At 54.1% G+C, this 23,021-nt stretch overlaps 1 protein-coding gene and 1 pseudogene across 2 annotated transcripts in view; one reads left to right on the forward strand and one right to left on the reverse strand.

Annotated features, from left to right (window-relative positions):
• Nucleotides 1-23,008, reverse strand: part of LRRC8A (leucine rich repeat containing 8 VRAC subunit A) — a 26,922-nt gene extending 3,914 nt beyond the window's left edge. The window contains exons 1-3 of one of the 2 annotated variants that reach the window (XM_011364153.2): nt 22,874-23,008; nt 19,611-19,717; nt 3,524-5,688 (exon numbers count right to left, since the gene is read on the reverse strand). In XM_011364153.2, the coding sequence (XP_011362455.1) occupies nt 3,524-5,680 (2,157 nt within the window). In that variant the 5' untranslated portion in view covers nt 5,681-5,688; nt 19,611-19,717; nt 22,874-23,008. Of the gene's footprint in view, nt 1-3,523; nt 5,689-19,610; nt 19,718-22,266; nt 22,781-22,873 lie in introns of those variants that run through there. The other variant, XM_023532986.1, reaches the window with a different exon arrangement.
• Nucleotides 11,917-12,035, forward strand: LOC111742486 (annotated as a pseudogene).
• Nucleotides 23,009-23,021: the final 13 nt, after the last annotated feature.

Raw genomic sequence — 23,021 nt, forward strand, 5'->3', positions numbered from 1 at the left:
CACTTGGCCGCTGAAGGCTTGAAGTCCTTTCCCATCGCCCTCAGTCTCACTCTCTCCCACCCACTCAGGGACCTCAGTGGCTCCCCAATCAGGCCTCAAGTTTCCCTGAGCTTTGTAAAAAGACAACCCTCCCAGGAGCCTCTGGGCTGCTCCATCATTCTCCAACCTTCCCGACAAACCACCTGGAAAGAGGCCATCTCTCCTTGGCCCACTGTGATCCAGCTTCTGCCCCCATTCGCTCTTGAAACTGTCTGGCCAAAGCCACCAACTGTCACTCCTAATCCACCGGACCCGACCCCATTCTCAGGAGACCCCACGCACATGCACCCACACACTCCCGCCTGGCCTTGCTCTTCAGCCGCCCATCCCAAAGGATCAAGCCAGACTTCCTTCCTTCACCCTCCATCCTCTCCCTGGTGATCTTATCAAGGACCTCTCCTCACCCATCAGCCCTGTGGTGATGACACCCCGAGCTTCAGGCTGACTTAATATGGTGCCTGGAAAAGAGGGGGCACACCCACCCTCTCCTCTCCAAAAACCCAGGCCCCCTTCAGCATCCTCCATGACCCTCCATCTACCCAGGCAGCCAAATGAGAAACTTGGAGTCACCCAGACCACTGCCTCCCTCCTCCATCCAACTCAACCCACATTCTGTGGGTCCTACCTCCAGTCTCCCTGAAGCCCACCCGTGTCCCCCATCCCTGGCAGCCTTTGCCAGTGCAGGCACACCTCTGCCCGCGCTGCTGCACACAGGTCTCCGTCAGCTCCTGACCGCTCGTCTTGCCCCCTCCGGCCCACTCCCTCATTCTGCAGCAAGATCGGCCTCCCTAAACTGCAAGTCAGCTCGCTCTTCCATCCATGCGGTCAGCAGGAATCCGGTGAACATTTGCTACACGTCAGGCATTGAATGAAAGGTCTTTGTCGTGACAGTTTATAGCCTTGCCTGGGGAATGGACAGGAAATAAAGACACAAGCATCCAAACAGGAGTGGAAGAATGTGATGCTCCTGCCAGCCCTGGTAAACGGCCTGGCCCCTGCCCTCAGGGAGAGGTCTGAATTCCAGGGGTGCTCAGTGCTCCTCCCTGCCGCCAGCCACATTCAGTTACTCCTGGAAAAAGCTACTAGACTCTCTCTTTCTTCTCATCCGGCTAACTCTTCCTCGTCCTTCAGGGCCAGGTAAAATGTCCCTTCCTCCAGGAGGTCCATCGGCCTGGGTTAGCCTGAGTTGATGCTACTCAACTTAGGAGGCCCATCGGCCTGGGTTAGTCTGAGTTGAGGCTACTCCCAGGAGCTTGATGCCCCAGCGTAGCTCTTGTCACACTGTGCTAATTGTTGATCATTTGTCTTTCTCCATAAGACGGTGAGCTCAAGATGGGCAGCCCATGGGCCTTGTCTGTCCCTGTGTCCCTAGCACCTCATTCCACCATAGGAGTGCTCAGAAAACATTTGCCGAATGAATGAATGAGTAGACAAATAATGCCTCCTTGTCAAGGTATTCCTTAGCATGAGTATAAAGCTGGGAAAAGAGTCAAGGGCCTGAGCTGGGCCATACCCACCCAGGCCTGTCTACCTGCAGGCCAAGGTGGCCTGCAAAGAACCATCAGGCCACACAGGGAGGAAGCAGAGCCCTCCAGCTTAAAAGGAGGAGCCTGGCTAGGACTGGCCCAAGGGAGCTATTTACCCTATAAGGCCTCTGCATTCCAGGGGGCGGGGACAGGATGTGATTAAGCAGTGCAAAAACAGGGTGTTAGAGGGTCTCCTTCCTGAAGACTGCATGCCTGCCTGTCACCAGCTCCTTTCCTGAGGGGTGACCTCAGTTGACAGGCATGACCTAACAGGCATGCTTGGGGTGAAGAGTGCAAATGGGGGACAGGACAGAGCCAGGCTGGAGGCTGGCCACACCCTCCCCCTGGTAGGAGGGTCCATCAATCACTGGTGCCACACAGAACAGGTGGTCCAAAGGGTCATGGGATGACCATGTTGACCCAACTCCAGGGGCAATCTGTGCTCTGGGGGAGCCACTTGGTCCCCCGACACATACTAAAGAAGGGGCTGGGTTTTTTTGGTGCTCTCCAAACATGACTTCTCCCCAAGAGTCCAATTTTCTTGATCAGTGGGCCTGTCCCAGGCTCTGGGCATAGATTCTCCAGAGTGAAACAGCCTGGGGTCTGACCTTCTCCCTCATTCACTCTTACACGCACACACAGTACTAATTTGCGGAAAGGGAACAGGATTTGTCACCATCTCTGATATACGGAGGACAAAGGTTGGTTTGCAGCCAGAGGCTTATGGGAGGAGAGGAGGGGGGCTTCTAATTGGTCCGAGGTCTGGCATGCCAGGACTCTCCGATCTAAGTGACAATGAAGAAGGAGTGTCCTTTCCTGGGTAGGGGCATTACAGGGGCTTCTGGAGGACTCAACAGGATGCTGGGAGAACTGTGACCTAACGGGGCTGACACAGAGTACGTGCTCTGTGACCGACAGGGCTGCTCCATACCGCTGCCTGTGACGGAGGGCAGAGGCAGTGGCTGAATCGGGGCCCTCCTCGGTCTCCAGCCCTTGGCCATGGACTTCTATCACCACTCACCTCACTGCGAGTCTCCGCCCTGAAAGCGGGTGTAGGGAAGACCCGTTTCTTCCAATGTCAACCTCCCTGCAGGTCCCCAGCAGGGGTGGGCAGAGGCAGGTCTCGCCAGCAGCTGTGGCTTTGTCTCCACTGCAGAGGCCAGACCACAAAGCCACAGGAACACCCTCTCTCAACTCCACCCGCCTGCCTCTGTGAACAGGCCCTTGGGTGGGGGCTTTTCCAGGCCAGGCTAAGGGCTGGTGCACAGGCACCACCACGTAGGGACCGCCAACAGTCTCGAGGGTGCCTCTAGGGTGTGGCCTCCCACACTGCCAGTCCTCAACGGTTTGCAACGATTTCCTCTCCAGAGATAATGCAGCTCCAACTAAGTCTAACTCTGCTCTCCACCACCCCCAAACGCAGAGGGGAGTAGGGAGAGCGGTACTAGGAGTTGTGGAGACGGTTTGGCTCCACCTCAGTGGGCGGCAGCCTCCACACAGTGTCTGTCCCCAGTGAACCCAGATTGGTCCTCCAGCTCTAAATCTGGCCCTGGACAAGCTGAAAAAGGTACTGCCAGCTCCAGGCTAAGTCCCACCTCCCCTAACCCAGCCCCAGGAGAATGAGAGGACCACAGGCCTTGGACCTCCTGCCCCTGCACATCCCTGCCCACGAGGAACCCCTGTTAGGGGACCTTGGGGACAGGCCCCACCTGACAACACCACCCCTCCTGGCAGAACCCTGCAGCATTCTGTGGCGGAGACAGGCTCCCAGCCCGACACCCTGATTCAGGGCCCCAGGGAAATCTGTACTTTAACAAGCTCCTTCTGGGCAGTTCTGGGGACCAGAGGTGAGGTCCCGAGACAGTGGGCCTCCTGAGCACCCCCACCCCGAGCCATGGCCGGCCTGCCGGCCTGCCCGCCCTCCAGCCTGCGTGTGGAGCCACGGCTGGGCCACTCACCCGGTTGGCCGTGACAGCCAGATTCTGGAGGTTCTGTAGGAGGCCAATGTCGGCGGGGAGGAAGGTCAGGTTGTTGTGGCTGAGGTCCAGGTAGCGCAGCTTGCGGCAGTAGAAGAGCTGGGGGGGGATCTTCTCGATCTTGTTGCGGTTCAGGTACAGGCGCTCGAGGTTGGTGAGGTTGCCGATCTGGATGGGGATGTAGGCGATGTGGTTGTACCACAGCTTAAGGCAGGTGAGGCGGTGCAGGTGCTGGAAGCTGATGATCTCCTCGATGGTCTTGAGATTGTTGTCCTTGAGGTCGATCTCCTGTAGGTTGTGGAGGCTGAAGATGGAGTGGGGGATCCGCTCCAGGTCGCAGCGGATCAGCTCCAGCTCTGTCAGGTTCACCATCTTCTTGAGGCTGTTGAGGACGATGAGCTTGGTGCCCTCGTTGTTGATGGACAGCTTCTGCAGGTGCACGCCCACGTCCGTGACCACCTGCGGCAGCTTGCTCAGGTTGCTCTTGAGCCGCAGCACCTTGAGGCGCTTGAGCTCGCGCAGCCCGTCGATGACGATGTAGCGGTTGTTCTCGGCGCTCAGGTTGCCCGTCAGGTGCAGCTCCTCCAGCGTCTTCAGGCTATAGATCCACAGCGGGATCTCCTTGATGTCCGTGAACTTAATGTGCAGCGCCCGCAGGTTCTCGCGCAGGAAGGCCAGGGCGGGCGCCTCGATCTTGGCCGCCGTGTGGTACAGCCACAGCTCCTTGAGGCCCGTGAGCTGGGCGATGCTGGGCGGGATGGTCACGTCTGGGATCAGCTCGAGCTTCAGCACCTCCAGCTCGACCAGGTCGAACACGGTGTCGGGGATGCCGCTGAGCATGAAGAGGTGCAGCTCCAGCTTGTCTTGCGCGTTCTTGGTGAGCCGCTGCCGCAGCTTGTCCAGTGTCCACTCGTTGTTGAGGTTCAGCTGCCGCAGCTTATTCTCACTCACCTCCGACAGGAAGACGGCAAAGCGCTTCGAGTAGAGCGGGTCATACTGATCGATGAGGTGCAGCATGAAGGCGAAGTCGTTCTTGACGTCGGGGATGTCGCTGTAGCTGCTCTCCTCGCGGATAGACTCGAACGAGTACTTCTTGAGGGAGCGCCGCAGCATCCACCACAGTGTGTACATGCAGATGAGGCCGTAGAAGATGACCAGGCTGATGTAGAAGGACGCCAGGATCTTGAAAAGCGTGGCCAGGGGGTGGGCACACCGGTAGGTGCGGTAGCCCGTCAGGCTCTCGATGTCCACGGTGCAGTCCACGTCGAACTTGATGTTGTGCACGTAGTAGACAGTGTAGCAGATGATGAGGATGAACTTGATGACCTTGATGATGGTCTGCCGCATGTAGAGGCGGTACACGATGTCCCCCTCCTCCACATGGGTCCGGAACTTCTTTACTTTCTCAAACAGCGCCTTGGCCTGCTCCCCCTCCTTCTTGTCCAACACGCCCGTCTCCGAGCGGTCCACGATGCCCTGCTCGATCCGAGACTTGGTCCGCTGCAGCATGGGCACGGTGGCCTCAACGTCCTCGCTGACTGTGGATGACTTCTTGTCCATGGAGCCATTCATCTTGCTGAAGGCCGGCTTGGGGTCGCTCTCCTCCACCACTGTCTCCGACAGGGCCCGCGTGGTCCAGGGCGAGTCGAAGCACTTGAGCAGGATAGACACAAAGTGCTCCAGCTTCGAGCTGGTGCGCGGGAACTTGAACCAGAAGTTGCTGCAGGCCAGGAAGATGAGCGTGTGCAGAAGCACCAGGTAGGGGAAGTACTTGGCAAACCAGTGCAGGCGGTTCTCGTAGCACACGGCATCCACGTAGTTGTACTGGTGCCGATCCAGGTCGTATTTGATGCCTGTGGGGCCCGTGTCAGGAGCGGACAGGATCGTGGAGTTGGGGTAGGTGGGCTCTGGGCCAGGGGCCACCCAGCCCCGGAACGAGTCGTTGCAGGAATCCTTGGTGACCCACTTACAAGGCAGGCAGATCATCTTGTCCTGGGTGACCTGCAGCGTGCCCCCAAAGACCGCGATCATCAGCATGACGATGGAGATGTAGTCGGTGAACACGTCCCACCACGGTTTCAGGATCCGGTACGCTGGCTGCGTGTCCGCAAAGTAGCGGAGCTCTGTCACCGGAATCATGGTTCAACCTGAAAGGGACCCACAGGAGGGGGGTTACCGCAGGGTGGCCTGGCTTTCTGAGATCCAGGGTGTCAGAGGAAGGGGACAGTGGACATGTCTAAAATTCCACCTCAAGTCTACCTGGGAGTCAGCTTTGCCACTCATGGGTGGCCCTCAAAATCGGCCTTTCTCTAGAAACCATGTGGCCACCAGCTGTGGGGGAAGGCAGACAGCCTCCCCATTTAACAGACAGGAGGACAGCACAAGGTCAGGGCCCACGCTGACAGATCGCCAGTTCGGCCTGACAGAGGCCTCCCACATTCCAGCAAGAGCATTCGGGAATTCCTATCTAGACCCCAGCCTCTTAACGATCAGGCTGACCAGGGGGCTTATTGAAAATGCCCAGTTCACGCGAAACCAGCCGCCACAAAGCTGTGCCGGTGACCTGAAAGGACTTCTGTGAAGTGTGAGAAAAGCCAAATGCAGAAAGAAGGACTTAACATGAACTCACTTTTGTAAAACAAACAGGATTACCAACTCCTACGTGTGTGCATGTAGTTATGTCCATACAGGATTCTGGGAGCACTGGGGGAAACCGAAGGACACACACACACACAGTAGGTGTAATGACAGGCTCCTTGGGGAGGTGGCCGAGGGAGAGGACAAGAGAACAGGACCGTTCTCCGCCTAAAGCTGGATGACACGATCGCAAGTATGTATTTATGTGAAATCACCCCTGGCTGTGTACATCCACGTGTGCGTAAGGAAATTAAAAACGGGCAGCAGCAGCTCCTCCCCCCGGAGAGTTCAGTTCGACAGGTGTCAGGTAGAGCCGGAGAATCTGATTTTTTAACATGTGACTTCGGTGACACTAATGATTGGCCAAGTTTGGGAAACGCTGGATAAGAAGCCACCTTCAGGAAACTTAGCCAGTGACATGCAGGAGATGTGCAATAACATGAACGTGGGGAAGGGATCCGTCCGTCCGTGGTGGCCCTGCCAAGGTGCATTGCTCTTATAGAGCATTGTCTGTAAGATGTCACGAGATAGAAAAGGTACTAGATGTTCACAGAATAACGCCTGGGAAATTTTTTTGTCCTTAAAAAGCATAAGGACAAAATTGAAACCCTCTGTAAAAACACTACCTAGGGTTACTCGCCATTAATTTTTCAATGAGTAATAACCTTCCAGTCCTTTCTGTATGTATATATTTTTAAATCAAATTGTGACTTTACTTTACACACTATTTTCTAACCTAGATTTTAAACCAATGTTTAAATACCTATGTTTTGACAAATGGGTCTGTTTCTCTTGGGAGAGGAACAAGGGTGCCCAGGTTTTGGGACTGGGCCACCTATATTTTTGATAATATAAGTGACAATAGTAATGAACTCTTCATAAAGCAGGGTCTCAAACTGCCCTTCCCGCCCTTCCCGGGCACTGTGAGATGGGCAGAGAGGACAGGAGAAAAGCAAACCAGGACTCTGTGAGGGAATCCGGCTTCTTGAGATGAATGTGTGTCAGGCACCAGGCTAGTCTTCACCATGGAGTCCCCTTCGATGCCTACATGTAAGACCTATCTTGGGCCCCATTCCACAGATGGGGAAAACTAAGGCTCAGAGAGCTGAAGTCACCTGCCCAACGTCACTCTGCTACTGAGGGCAGAGCCGAGACCAAGGCCCGGCCTATCCCCCCACCTCCCCACCGTGTGGCCTTGCTGTCCACTTGCCCAGAGGCCCCCAAGCCAGTGGTACCAGAGAAGTGGAGTGAGCTGCAGAGTGCAGCTTCCCCGCTCCCCAAGGTTCCCAGAGCTCAGGTCACCGCAGGGCCAGCAGACACCACCACTGCCCTGGGGTGGCTCCGACCCAGGGTCGGCTCTCCTGGTGAGGCCAGGATGCACAGGCCAGGGGCAGCGCCCCCGCCCCACAGGAAGGCCTGGGCCCTCTAATGAGCAGCTGGCTCCTCACACCACCCACACACCTGGGAAAGTGGCACTCCAGGGGAGGGCCGGCTGAATCACGCGGCTGGTGTCCAGCCGAGAGACACCCAGACACTCGTCCCTCCCTTCCTGGCTCCCCAAGTCCACATCCAGGCAGGCGCCCCACATCTGAGGACCGGAAGGGAGGTGGGGGAAGGAGAGGGCCTGAGGGCCTGTGACGGCCTGCCCTGGAGAGTCCGGAATGAGTGCGCCACGGCAGGATGCCAGGCATGGAGGCTGGGGGCAGTTTACCACAGGGGCAGGATGTGGTCGCAACCTCAGTTTCGGAGGGGGAGTGGTGTGTCAGGGGCCTGGAGAACACCCAGTCTCACAGTGAGGCGGTGCCTCTGGGCCCTGCTGTCCGAGCTTTGCGCATGTTGCCTTCCTGACTCCGGGTTCCGTGGGAATTGTTCACCACTTCGTTTCCAGGTGAGGACACTCAAGGCTAAGAGAGGCGGGAAACAGCCCGGTCCGTTCTGTCCTGGCATGCCTGGCTCTTACCCTGACTACACCCCCAACACCTGGTCTCGAAGCACATCCTGAACCCTGCTCAGCCCCTGGCTTGGTCCTATAGGGGCAATAAAAGTGACCAAGCTGTGTCTCCCACCTCAGGGCCTCTCGGTCCAGTGAGCACGTGGGAAGGAGTGGGAGGGACAGAATAACTGGACCCACGTGTGGGCAGAAGTAGCTGTGGCTACAGCAGGAGAGATGGATGCCAGCTTCCTGCTGGGAAGCACTCCAAGAAGGTGGGCCGTGGGCAAGCTCCTCACGGGCTTTCAGCCTCGGGCTCTGCACAGACACAGTGGCAGGTAGCCTCACGGGGCTGCTGGGAAGAGCCCATGGGGTTGCATGCTGCTACAGCACTCTACAGAGAGGGGCGGGCAGTCAGTTTTGGCTGGTGTCAACTCTCTTCGACCTCCTGTCACCTGGGAGAGACGAGGTGCTCTTTAGGGATAGGAGTCTTCAGCACACAGTGGGTGCTCAATAAACTCAGAGGGTCTCAAGAGAGCGCCTGAGAGGGGGGTAGGGCCAAAGTGGGCACGGGCCGCAGGGTGCAACAGGGGGGCGGGGAAGCCTCAGTTTCAGATGGACTGGGGCTCACTAGGCTGCAGCGGCAAAGGGAGGAAGTTGCTCAACCCCGAAGGCCCTGGAGGAGGCGACAGAGCCCCCACAGGTAGGGAGTGCCAGTGCAGGGACCCGCCCCAGGAGCTGGGTGACTCAGGGTGACTAAACACCTAAGCCCCCCCACCCCAGTTACAGCAGCTCCTCATTCTGACACTGACGACTAAAAGCCAAGCCCAGAAGTCTCACAAGCCCAGGAGGAGCACATTGTTTTGGTGCCTGTTTTTTTTTCTCATATTTGTTTTATGGTGGTAAAATACATACAACAGAAAATTCACCTGCTTTCAGGTGTATAGTTCTGTAGCATTAAGTACGTTCACATTGTCGTGCAACCATCACCACCCCCATCACTAGAGCGCTTTTCATCTCGCAAAACCAAATCTCTGTCCGTATCAAACAATGACTTCCCCTCAGTCCCTGACAATCACCATTCTACTTTCTGTTTCTATCAACCTGAGAACTCTAGGTACTTCACATCCATAGAATCACACAATATTTGTCCTTCTGTGTCTGGCTTATTTTACTTAATAGCCTCAGGTTCATCTGTGTTGTCGCGTGCGTCAGAACTTCCTTCCTTTTTAAGGCCGAATAATATTCCTCATGCCCATTTTATAGACAGGGAAACCGAGGCTCAGGGAGATAAGTCAGCTGCCGACTTCGCACCGCCTGTAACAGAGGCTTCCTTCACACCCAGACGTGCGGTGCAGTGGAGCCCAGACAAGTGGCACCTCTAAGAGGCCTTTCAAGAGGGCACGGAAGGGGCAGGGGCAGTCGTGTGAGTGGGGACTTTTTCTTGCACCTATGGAAAGGCCTTCCAGGGCGTTTCCTGAGGGCAGCACTTTCATCTCCTCCCTGCACTCAGCCCTCCAGGGCCAGCACTTCCTCCTAGCAGAGGCGTGGAATGGCCTCTCCGCCAGGGTCTGTTTCCCTGACTGGAAGGGAGCAGAGAACTGTCATAGCTGTGCCCACATTGTGTAAAAGAGCTAATTCCAGGTGCCAAAGGGTATGTGACCCCACGCCTCTGCCTCTGCCCGCCCCGGATGCCTCCCACTGTACTGACTACGGCTCACCCCCAGCCAGAGGGCAGGGCTCTGGCTGTGGACCAGATACCCCCTTATCCTGGCCATTCATTCCTACAGCCAGCAGGGGAGTGGGGCGCTGACCAAGAGCTAGGATGCCTTCCCCTCTTGGCACCTTGCTTTCTCCATCCATCAAGTAGGGGAGGTAACATATGCGCTGGCAAGCACGGGATTATCACATGGCATTTCCCAAACCACTTGTGGGGGACCCTGGACAGGTGGATAGTAAGCCCCAATGGCAGTAAGGTGAGCTTAGAGCTAGGGAGATGCTGGGGCCATTCTGAGCTCTGCCACTCAGTAGTGGAGTGACATTGGGCAGATGACTTTACCTTTCTGGACTTCAGTTCCCCTGTCTGTGGAATGGGGCTAAAACAGACAAGGGCCTGGCCCCCCAGGGCAATCCTGACTTCAACAGACTCATGATGAATGAATAAACATGCACAGAACCAAAGCATGGAGGACAGAAATGGAAAGAGGAAAACCATCCATGGGCTCACAGACACCTGGCAGGGGCAGAGTTAGGCAGAGCCCGCACACAGTGGGCATGCAACAGCACATCCTGGTACGTTAAAGAAGCCACTAGAATGCAACGAGGCCTTTTCAATGGAATTATGTAGCTCTGTGTGTAATGTCATTTTGGAAAAAAAAGCAAGATCCGGAATAATGAATAAATATAATCCCATTTTGATAAACCCTTGACCAACATTCCGTGCAGGGTGGGGAGGGGCTCCCTCTTAGAGTGGGAACAGGAGGCAGAATGAAAGGAAACTGCGCTTTTTACCAGCACGCATTATCTCTGTGATTGGAAAAGAGTATACAATTTAAAATAAATACGGCCTCAAAAGAAAAGAAAAAATGGCCTTCGGGGGTGGGGACCAGGTGTTCTTTTGCAGCTTTAAGAGGGTGATTTCGGGAGGGCGATAGGGAGCTGGGTCAGGTCAGGTCTCTCTGCCTCAGGAGATGGAGAATCTGGAGAGTACCCTGGATAGAGGACAGAGACTAAGGGCTGAAATCAGGGCAGCTGAGAGAAAACTAAGAGGCACTGTGCCCCGCTGTCCTCTGAGCTCTGGTCCAGCTAACTCGCCTTCCTCCAGAACACGTGCATCGCTTTAAGCTGGAGACTGGGCCCTCCTAGAGATCAGGGATTAATGCCCACCTTCGAGGTGGGAGACCCTGTCTGCGCCAGAGGAAGCTCGGGAGGCAGAGAGGGCACGAGGCCATTGAGGGGTCGGGTGGGGAGGCTGGGAGCCCCGCTGGACAGTGACACTCCAGACTCATCCCAGCCCTTGTGCAGAGCTTGTAATACAGACAGTGGAATAAAGGTTCACTGAACTGGGCCAAGCCCAGGAAGGAGAGGTGGTACCAGGGAGGATGGCAACTGGCTGCGTAAGACTCTAGAACAAAGACTCGGTTACAAGAATGTTCCACAATGTTATTTATGCCCCGGGAAAATTAGAAACGATCCAGATGCCTATTACTGGGTGACTAACCGGTTAAGTACTTATCTAATCAGATGATAGAATATTATGAAATAATGAAAACAAGTTATCCAAACACTTGATGACATGAGAAGACCTCCAAAGTATGTCAAATGCAAAAAGTAGGTAACAAAACTGTAGTAGAGTAACCGTTCCTCAATAAGTTTTTTTATGTTAAATACATACATACATATTCAAACATTTTGGTAGTAAGATTAGACTGTGTTTATAACCTCTTCACTCCAAACTTACCTCCATTTTCTATTATGAGCATATGTTACTCAGGTAATTAAGGAAAATGATTTTAAAAATCACTATTCCAAAGGATCAAGAATAGCTGACAATTTGGAAGAATAAGGTGGGAGGAGATACCCCATCAGGTATTAAGACTCGCTACAAAGCCACAGGAATTCAGACACTGTGGTGTTGGTGTGGGGATAGATGGGGAATAGAGAAACAGAAGAGTGAGCCTAGAAACGGCCTCCCAAATTTCTGGAAACTTAAACCTGACAGAGTTGGCTTTGCAGGTCAGAGGGGAAGAATGGGGGTCTACTAACAGGACTGGCACTCAGAAATTTGCATGGAAAAAGCATAACCCCAGTCTACGGCCATGCCACCTTGAACGTGCCTGATCCTGTCTGATCTCCGAAGCTAAGCAGGGTCAGGCCTGGTTAGTACTTGGATGGGAGACCACCTAGGAAGACCAGGTGCTATAGACCAGGTCGCCTCAGCGACCTCCTCCCATGAAAATTACTTAATTCCGATAAATTAAAGACCTAAGGCAAAACTTGAAAATGTTTAAAGAAAAATCTGAGACCATCTTAATGTCTTTAAGACAGGGAAGGACTAATGACAAAGAGTGCAAACCTCTATAGGAAAAGACTGATACGTTGACCACGTTAAAGCTAAAATGTATGACATCAAAGGCTATAGTAATAAACAAGTTAAGAGTCCAGTACTTGGAGGAGATATCTGCAATGCATATAAACCACCGAAGGATTAACATCCAGAACAAATACAAAACTCCTACAAACATAAGAAACAGACAACCTAGAAGGGGAAAACGGCCAAATACATGAATAGGAAAAAAAGTACAAATGGAAATCAATGTATCAATTAATTCTTAATCTCATTACTGATCAGGGTATGCAAATTAAAACAATCAGCTCCCATTTCAGTCCCCTGCGGATGGCAAAAATGTTGAATTCTCAGAGGCCGAGTTAGGGTACAGGGGTCCCACAATCCAGCAATTTCTCTGAGTTATAGATCTTGGAGAGCTGCTTTACACACACACGTGAAGCCACTGACGGGAAGGCTCACTGAAGAGTTGTTTTCCTAATAGCAGAAATTCAGCAACAACCTAAACATCCGTCAAGGGGGAAAGAATAAGTTGCTGTAACTATACAATGGAAAAGGAAAGCATAGCTACATGTATCAACATGGACAGACCTCAAAAACAGTGCTGAGCTGAAAAGAAGCTGTAGAATAATACAGACATTAAATAAGCTTTTCTACAACATATATAACCAAGTGTAGTAAAAGTACAAAAACCTGCATGAAAAGCTCCAAAATCAAGGTAATAATTTCACCTAGAGAGGAAGATTGGGGATTGGGGAAGAGGTTTCAATTGTGCCTGAAATAATGAGAGAATCTGAAGCAATTATTGCAAAAATTAAGGTCTGACAAAGCTGAGTCCTGGATACAAAGATATTTGTTCCAGGTTTATACTTTTCTGTGTGCTTCAATTATTCCATACAAAATTTACCAAAATAATCATCCATTTCTATCCCTGCTGGCTGGCCCTCCCTCTGGTCCTCACACCTGCCAGGCTCAGCTGGAAGCAGCAGCTACTGGACCGGTTGCCAGGGCAGCAGATTCAGCTCCTTCCAACTGACCTGCTGCAGCAGCACCTGTGATCTCTAAAGATCCTGCAGGCGCATCATCACCTTCCTGATCTGCCCTGCCCCCCAGGGAGATGTGGAAGTGGGGAGGGTGCAGCCGGACCCTTTCCGGAGCACGGCGGGCACAGGTGGGGAGAAGCCGGCCCAGGTTTCTGCGGCAGGGCTGGAGCATCCCTGTCTCTGGGGCATCAGATAAATAACACAGAGAGCCCCATCCTCCCCTCGGGGGCAGGCAGATCTCAGGGAGTACTAAGCACAAGAACCTCAGAGTTGGGGAGACACTGGTTCAGATTCAGCTCTAGCATGAAACAATTTCATGACCCCAAGCAAATTATTTGGCCCAAGCCTCTGTTCTTGCAACTTTAAAATGAGAATGATGCTACCTACCTCACAGATTTGTACCCAGTGACCCAAGAGATGTCCAAGCATATTAAGGAATTTCAAAAAAGAGATGCTGACCAGTATATAAAATGTATGATCTGTAAAAGCAGCTAGGCACAAAAAGACAAGTACAGTACAATTCCACTGATATGAGGTCCCTAGAGCTGTCAAATTCATAGAGACAGAGAGGAGAATGGTGGGTGCTGGAAGCTGAGGGAAGGGAAAATGGGGAGTGAGTGTTTAACAGGGACAGTTCCAGTTTGAGAAGATGAGAAAGTTCTGGAGTTGGATGGTGGTGATGGTTGCACAACGATGTGAATGTAACTTAATGCCACCGAACTGTACTCTTAAAAATGGTTAAGGTGGTAAATTTTCTGTTATCTATATTTTAAAATTAAAAAATTAGAGGGGAAAAGTATGTTTCTGTTGTTTTAAAAAACTATACCAGTAACAACCTCATTACTATATGCATAGAAAAATCTGGGGAGCCATAACTATATGTGGCTAAATCTGAGGATGGGTAAGATGGTAGAGGGTTGCCTACCAGACACATTTTTCTACCATATAAATTTGGTACTTTTATAAGTAGAGAAAAATGCTTGGGGAAAAGCCAAAAGGCCTTCCTTCCTGTGTGGCTTCTGAAGACTGTAAGTTTACGAGTATAAGTTTAATATGACTGTAAGTTTACTAAGACTGTAAGTTTACTATGCTGGAAGGTTTGCCCACTCCTGCCTGCCCTACCCAGGGAGCAGACACTTCAACAGGACAGAGTCCTCACTGCAGCAAAGCAACGCCTAAGGGGAAGAGCTCAGACCAACGACTTTTCCTCTCTGAGCCTTGGTTTCCTCAACTGTAAATGGAGATTATTACGACACCTCTCTCAGAGAGAGGCTTATTGTGAGAATCAAAAATAAGACAACGTGTGTTGTGTGAATCCAATGTCTGGCACAGAGGAAGACACGCTATAGTTACAACCTAGCTGCCATGGCAGAAAACCTTTCTGGAATTTGGGGGGAAGACACCCAGGTGAGGGTTAAGCCTCAAGCACAAACACCTGTGGCACAGACCAGACACTCAAGAGTCCCCTGGGAACCTCCAGGGACTCACATGGCCATAATTCTGAAGACCTTCCCGGCTCAGGCCCCCAGGAAAGGCTGATGGTGGAGAGCTGGCATTCTGCTCACAGGGCCACTCCATAGGTGTCAAGCCTGGTTCCTGTTGTTGATTTCTTCCCGATGCTTCTCACAGAGGGAAAAGGAGTTCAAGAAATGACATGCTACCCCTCAGTTCCAGAGGGAGACCACCCAGCATGCACCAGCCCCCAGTACAGCCTCCAGAGATTTGGCGTCCACACCTGAGTGGTGGCAGCAGGCAAGGCAGTGGGTAAACAGGGCACAGAGAGCTTTTTGTTAAAGCCCAGAGGAGCTGGGAAGACTTCCCAGGCAGGAGGGGACAGGGAGGCTGGCGGTCCCCCTCCTCCACCCGTACCACAGTTGGGAAGGCTTTCCCTCCAACACTCTCCCAAGGAAGGGGGCAGGGTCATTCCCAAGAGGCCCCAGGAAGACACTGGGTCACTGGCCTTGTCCCAGAAGGGCTCTGGGCCTGTGAATCTGCTCCTCGGTCAGCTCCCCAGACCAATTCTGGTCCCAGAGCCAGGAGAGGGAGGAGGTGACCTCGTCATCTGGTGTACACGGCCCCCACCAATCCAAGTGCAGGGCATTGCCCTCCAGGCCCCCACACCCAGCTGGAGTGAGTCAGTGGCTGGGGGCACCGCCTGGCACAGTACTCTCCCTGTGTAGAAGGGCACACCCTCACTTCCCAGGGAAAGGCAGAGGGGAGACAGTCCAGGCTGCGGGGGAGGGGAACGAGTTTCAGTTCCAAACTCCTCTCGCACTTGGGCTGGGCCTCCCAAACAAGCTCATCCTCCTGCAAACTTGCAAGGACAGGGCCTGCCTTCCAGGGTAAAGGGTGACAGGTGAAAGATATCCACTTGGGACTTCCTCCACTATGAGCCGAACACACAGGAGCAAGAGGCCAAGCTCAAGTGAGGGCTTGCCCCCGACCCAGCCAGGCTGGCGTTACTGCTGCAGGTGACTGACTTTGTACCCAGCACTTCCTGGGCTTCACCTCCCACCCTTTACGCAAACCAGTAAGGTGGCTCCTGTGTACGACCTCAGGAAAGTCAATTCACCTCACAGGGCTCTGGTTTCCTCATCCGTAAAATGGGCTGATGAGTCTGTTCTTCGTGGTACGGCAGCAAGGACTGAGTCCACAGAAAGTTCTGGCCCAGTGCCTGCTACACGGCAAGGCTCTGGGATGTTAGCTGCTCTCATTATGATAGTCGGCTTTATCAGTCCCTTTGCGTGTGTGAAGTCTGAGGCCCACAGAGGATAAGTGTCCTGCCTAGGGCCACAAAGCTAGAGAGTGGAAAAGATCAGCCCACATCTGACTTTCCAGCGTGCCCATCCACCTCAAAGACAAGCAGGTCCCTGAGTCTACCCAGGCACCCAGACCCCTGGGGATGCTTCCCAGGACAAGACCCCCTTTCCTAAGGGAGCATGGAAACAAAGTCTCTGCAGGGAACCCTAGCAGGCCACGCTCAGATGCCCCTGGTCTCTCAGGTGCAGCTTTAAGGCAACTTTGGAAAGGAGCCCAGCTTGGGGTCTGGGCCTATGGGGGCAGAGGGGCCTTACAGAGGTGTCTTGATCGGCTGTGAACACCAGCACTGCCTTCCTGGACGGGTTATACATGTGGGCAGGAGCACCCAATGGAGGCTGCAGACGCACCTTCCGCTGAGATCCCAGGAGACTGGGACTGAGAGCGCCTGGCCTCGGGTGAGATGCCTGTTGCCCAGCTCTCTGGGCTGGAAGGGTGCTGTCCCCTGGGATGCTGACCCGGGGCACAGCTGGGGGATGTGAAGTGTGGGATTCCCACGCCGCCCCATCCCTAGTCTGCACATCTGTCAACACACCGACTCTGTCAGAGGGCCTGCGTCTGGCAGCGGTGCCTCTCAGAATGTGCAGGTGGCGCGTGAGAGCCGTGGAATTTTACGACTTCTACTCCGGTGGAGCAGCGCTCCAGGCAGGAGACTCTACTGCAGCCATCTATTTGATTTTGAGGGTTTTAAGACCTCAAGAGATGTTTAAATGTAGAACTTGCTATGAGATGCGATAGAAACACATCAGGAGAGATAGCAGGAATGTTTGTGGCTGGGAGTAAAAGCTATTCTAGAAACCTCAGCCCTACACATCCTTGATGATGAAAGGTCAAATGTCCCCGCCCCCAAATGTCCCCTGGTCCTGAGGGGATCTCAGCCAGTTTCTACAGCAAGGGCATTGTTTCTGGTGGCAGTGGGACTCTGTCACCAGAGGGAGGGACCAGGGCTGAAAGAGCTGCCCTGGTCAGCTTTTCCCGGTGTGGCCTGCAGACCACCAGCCTGGGGAGCTTCTTCAAAGTGCAGACCCCTGGGCGCAGCCTCAAGGCTCAGACAGCAGGCCTGCGGTGGTGGGCCCGGGAGAAACGGCATTTTAAACCGGCTCCCAGGGGACTCTGAAGTACCCCGAAGCCAGAGAACCAGAGAAAAAGAAAAGTGGAAAGTGGAATAAAAGCATGGGCTGCCAAGGCAAACAGACCCAGGTTCGAGTCCTGACTTTGCCACTAAGTTGTACAACTTTGGGAAAGAGCCCTTGTCCCTCTGAGCCTTGGTCTCCTGACCTGAAGATGCATCTACCTCACATAGGAGGCAGGTAAGGTGGCAGATGTATGTAGTGACCTGGCACACTGCCAAGCGCTCAGACTGCAACCACTGAGGATGACCACGGGACACGAAGGCCCTGCTGCTGGAAGGAGGGACAAGGCGGAGCGGCCAGCTCCCGGGGCTCGCTGCCAGAAGTGTCTCAGAGGAAAGGGAAGAGTCCAGGGAGAGGAAGACGGGGAGAAACACGGAGTGAGGGGGGGTCAGGCCAGCAGCCTGAGAACCCGCCGGGGGAGGGAGACGGCGGGCCCGCACCTCATCCCCAGCTTGATCCTGCCAAACCACTCCCCGGGCTCCATGAAACTGGGCTGCCCCTGCCGAAACCCACCCTGAGGTCGTGTGTGTCCCGAAAGAGCATCTTTAGCCCCAGGTCCCAAGGCAGTTCCCCCACCTTCTTCTCACCTGCCCATCCTCAAGGTGAAAACCCAAAAGGAGCATTGCAAGGGGTTCCTGCCAGGGTAAACTGAGTCAGGGCCAGACTCAGACAAACGCAACAACTCGCGTGTGTCCCCTCAATCCCCCAACCTGACCCCTACCTCAGGCAGACAGGGAGGCCCAAACCTGAAGGCCAGCCCTCTCCCGCCGGCCCATGCCGTCCCCTCCACACTGTCCCTGGCACGGAGGAGGAATTGGAGGAGGAATTCTGATCTCAGATAAGTTGGCTCTGCTGCTTCCTGCTCATCACTGGCCAGAGACTCCAGCTCAGACCTCGCCTCTGGGCAGGACAGAGTTCCTCAAAACCAACAGGAAACTCCTACAGGGCAGGGCCCGGATTTGCTGACCTTGTCCCAATAAACAGGAGAGTCAACAAAATCACACACTAGGCATTTCCCACCTCCTCCGCTGCTCACAAACCCCAGCATGGTGAAGGAGAGGCGACATGGGGGTGGGAGGGCAGGAGGGCGTCAGGACTTTCTGACCGGGCACATACTCACAGATGTCCCCTCACCTGAGAAAGAGGTCCGGGGGGAACTATTAAATGAAGCAAGAGCAAGCTGTGAACCAGCAGCTGTAACAGGGCTTGATTTGGGATAAATAAACAAATAATAATAATACACGTGGAAAGATGTATTCACATCTCTGGAAATGAGGATCATGGGAGACTTTCACTTTCTATATGACATTAAAACCGAAACATTATAAAAACATAACGAACATGCAACTATGTTGGTGATTATGAAAAAATTAATAAGATCACTATTTCTTTTAAAATCCAGGCTGGGGAGGGCCAGGCCTGCCTTAAAAGCTGAGGTGGGAGGTAGATGCAGGGAGCCTTTGAGCACAGAGCACAGGCTCAGGATTCCAGGGTCAGGTTCAAGTCCCATGTCCCTGCCTCCCCTCTGAGTTTGGGTAAGTTGCTTCCTCCGAACCTCAGTTTCCATAAAAATGGTGGATGAAGGCCACTGTGCGGTTCCTCAAATGATCAAAGGAGATCACAGATAAGGGTGTTTTACAAACGGTAAAGCGGTCTACACGCACACCTATGATTAGGGAACGCACCCTGGAACACATGCTCTAAGTGCCCTCCCTGTATCAACATACTCAGTCTTCAAAATATTCTAAAGAGAGATAAGGTGGTAATAGTATCTTCTTTTTATCGACGAGGAAACAGAGGCACAGAGAGGTATAGTGGAGGCTCCACAGTCACTGATGGAGCACCAGACAGCTGGAACTCAAACCCGGGTCTGACTACAAAGTGTTGGCCCTATCCACTGCGCTCTCCTGCCTTTGGGGACCGTTTTCCAAAGCACGGACCAAGGAACCCCAGTCTCTAAAGACATCCATCCATGTGATCAAATAAGTGCGGGAAAAACACGACTTGCTAGCTCCATCCCAGAGACTCGTCATGCTCACTTCAACGCATTCAAGGCTCTGAAAAGTCCCACGGCAAAGACCAGAAGTTGTTTCCCATGGTGGCCAAAGAAACTGGCATTCCATGGAACACACCTTGGGATGTGTGGTCACGAGACAGCATTCACAACCACCCACGCTGACAAGATCTGGCCTGAAGGAGAGAAAACAGAGGCTGGGAATGAAACTTAAAACATTGGCATTCGAAGAGTACAGCAACCACACACTCCTCGGCTGGCCACGGAGTCGGGAGACGCAAAAAGCATTCTGCCTTCTGCTACCTCTGCCCTAGATGCCCTGGACCTACAGTGAGAAGAGACAGAGACACTGCCCTTTGCTCCCCAGTCTGAGAAGGCATCTGAGTGGAGGCCATGGCTGGCCTGGAGGGAGAGAGGCCCAGTGCTTACCCTGAGAACGGCTCTGCTATCTGCGTGTTGGCTGTCGGTGCCGAGGCTGGCCCACGTCTGTCTGGGCGGGGTCCTGGCATTCCTTTCGCTCCATGGAAGCTGCCTCCCTATGAGGAAGCAAGAGCTACTGTCAGCGGGGATGTGTGACTATCACAGTTACCTGCTGTGCTGCCAACATTGTCTGAGGGCCTGCTCGGTGCCAGGCCCTCCACTGGGCTCTGGGGTGAAAATTGAGAATCAGTCTACTGGGGAGATGCCAAGTCAAGAGTTACAGTTTGCTCCTGAGAGCCCAGGGCTCTGCTGGGGGATCCAGAAGCTAGGGGAACATGGAAGAAACACTAGTCCCAGACTGGCGGGGTCAAGGAAGGCTGTCTGAAAAAGGCGCTGCCTGAGTTGACTGCTGAGGAAAAGAAGTTGGAGAAAGGGCATTCCAGGCAGAAGACACAGCACGTGTTTGCCTGGAGGGGAAAGAACATGACATCCCGAGAATGCACGGTGGTTCGGCCTGGCTAGGTCCAGGTCTGGAGGTGGGAAGTGGAGAGAGATACACTATAGCAGGGTGAGCCGGATCCAGGCAAAGACAAATCCTCAGCCCTGACACGTGACTTCGACTCTAACACAAAACCCAACCATCATCTATCAGTCAAGAAGCATGTAGTGCGTGTCTACTACATGCCAGCACTCTGCTCAGAACTGTTCACGAGTGAACAAGACAAGTTAGCAGGGTAGGCAGAGAAGTGATGAGACTACAAGAGGGGTAGTGGGGAAGCATCTAAATCAGCCAAGAGCTGGGCGTGTGGCCCAGCCACCAGGGAAGGCCAAAGGATAAGCAGGAGTTAGCAGAAAGGGGTGTGGGGGGCGGGGGGACTGCAGACATACAATGAGACTTGACGGGTTCTAAGAGGGATTGTGGAGCCTTTCAACCGTTCATGCCACTGAGCACTTATCACACCTACTCAGTGCTAGGCACTGTGCCGGGAGGAAAGAAGCAGAAGACAGTCTCCAGCCTCACGAGGAGACCCAGCAGTCCCATACAGGGTGACGGCAACTAGGCACAAAAGCACCTAGAGCTGTGAAGGCACAGGGGCCATGTAAGCCAGCCTCTGCCCCGGCCCCGCGCTCCTCGGCAAGGATGGGGATACCCACAGGGCAGTCCAGTCACTTGCTTGTGGCAGATCCAGAAACAGAATTCAGGCCACTGGACAGCCCGTCACTGATTCTTCTAGTCCTTCCTCTTCCAGGAAACACACAGTGACTACCCCCTACATATTCACCCAGAGATGATGCCTCTTTCCTTTGGGCTGCCTCTGTAATACTTCTATTATTAAGCTGTATCGATGTTTTCCTGTCTGCCTCTCCCAGACTACAGCTCAGAGGAGGCCAGGGACTGTGTTCTCCTAGCACCATTTCTGGACCAGGTCAGACACTTACTAAAGGATGGTTGAGTGAATGAACGATGGGATCAAGGAATGCAGAGATGGTGTGCTGGGCCCTAGGGTCCCACATCCATCCCGCCTCACTCCTCATGAGGCCTTAGACCCATTTGCTTGTGCCTCCATGTCCTCATGTAAAACCTTGGAATCATCTCCACTCTCAGAAAAGGGAGTCAGGAATCAGGCTGATTCCTTTCCTCCAGCTCCTACTGGCGAAGTCCAGGCCAGGCAACAACCCAAGGCCCAGCCCCCTCCCTGAGTTCTACCTACTGGGGCAACCCTCAGGAGCCCCCACTGTCCAGCAAGGCCAAAGTCTGCAGAGAAAACTGCTTTCTAGTGGGTGTGCCCAAGGGATGGACTACAAAAGCATCTGGTTGAGTTCCAGGCGGAAGTCACAGACATTTCTTGGGACCCTGTTCTGTGCCCTACAGTCCCTGGAAGGCAGAAGGGCTCTAGACCGAACCCCAAAGAATCTCCCAAACTAGGAAGACTGGGAGGCAGAGGCTATGTCATTCATCCCCCCAACATATCTCCTAAAGCCAGTCCTTCTGTACAAGTCACCTGTCCTTGCCTCCCTTCATGAGCCAGATGAAGTCTTGACCTTCGAGAAGGCAATGCCAATGTGACTGAGCCACGGGCACTGCCCAGTCCCTCTGAATGAACTCCCACTCCTCCATTCCCTCTACAGAAAGTATCACCAACAGCAGACCTCCTCCTCCCGCCCTCAGTCTGTCTGTCTACTCAGAGGGCAGGATACACTTTGGCAGGGGTTATAGGGACTCCTAATGGAAAAGGTGGGAGAGGCCCGTGGGAGGCTTTCGGCTCCCCCAAATCCCTGTTCCACAATTTAAGACCAAATTCCCTTTCCCTCGCCAAGCTCTCTCCCTCCTCATCCTCAAAAAGCTTCTTGGGGTAGGCCAGGGGAAGTGGTAGGTCAGGGGAATGACAGCCCCACCCTTTCAGCCAAGTCTCCACCAGGAGGAGGCTGCTGGACACCCCCCAACCATCTTTCCTTTCCAAAAAAGGCAGCAGTTGCATCAGCTGAGAACCAGCCTAATCGTGGTTCACTTCAGTCCAGACCAAAGGAAAGAAGCAGTCAAAGCAGACAACAAAAGGAGCAGCAGCATCAGGAACCTTAAGGACCAGAGGCTATGCTCCTTTCGCCTGGGAGCCAACTCTGCTGGACCTCCAGCTCACCCAGCCATAGCGGGACCAGCCCGGACCTAATTAGATCTGGCCCCCAGGCCCATCTGGATGCACAGGATACAGGCAGACTCCGGGGCTGGACTGGTCTTCCCAGGAACCCCAAGCCAGACAGGCCCCAAAAGCTGAGCCAAAGATCCTGTCCCCAAGTCGGGGCACTGTTCCCGCCGGATCATGAGGAGGGAGGGGTCCGGGAGCCCAGGAGAAAAGAACCTTTGAAAACGAAAAAGAGCTGGAAAGGAGAGAGCCCAGAGGTGGAACCTCTATGAAGGGGGGAGTGTGTGTGTGGAGGGGTAAGGATATGGGGGAACCCAGGGGATGACAAGGGGACCTGGGGAGCCGAGGCGGAAACTCCCGGTATGTAGAGCGCAGGGAGGCACGGGGTGCCTGGGAGGGGGCTCGCGCGCCGCGGCACCGGGGAGAGGGTGCGGCTCCGGAGACCCGGGGGCTGGGGGAGCCCGGACGTAGGCAGAACTGAACTGCTGCGGGAGGCCCCAAGGAGCTGGCCCCAGAGGGCAGAGCCCGGGCTGCCCCGGGCACCCGGGGCCGAGCAGCTGGCCGGGGGCGTGAAGGAGTGGATTCTGAGAGATGACAGCTCGCGCTCCTTTCCCCATCCCACCCACTCACCTGGGCCAGCCGCGCCCGGCCGCCCAGCGGGTAGCCCCTGGGCCCCCGCCGCTCGGTCCTGCCGCCGGCCGCTGCGCCCCTCCGGCGCCTCCTTTTGTTTGTCCCTCACTGCACCACTCAGCCTCCTCCGCCCAGGAAGTGACGTAAC

This window comes from Pteropus vampyrus, unplaced genomic scaffold (genome assembly GCF_000151845.1).
Source record: "Pteropus vampyrus isolate Shadow unplaced genomic scaffold, Pvam_2.0 Scaffold95, whole genome shotgun sequence".
In the NCBI taxonomy this organism is placed as follows: domain Eukaryota; kingdom Metazoa; phylum Chordata; class Mammalia; order Chiroptera; family Pteropodidae; genus Pteropus; species Pteropus vampyrus.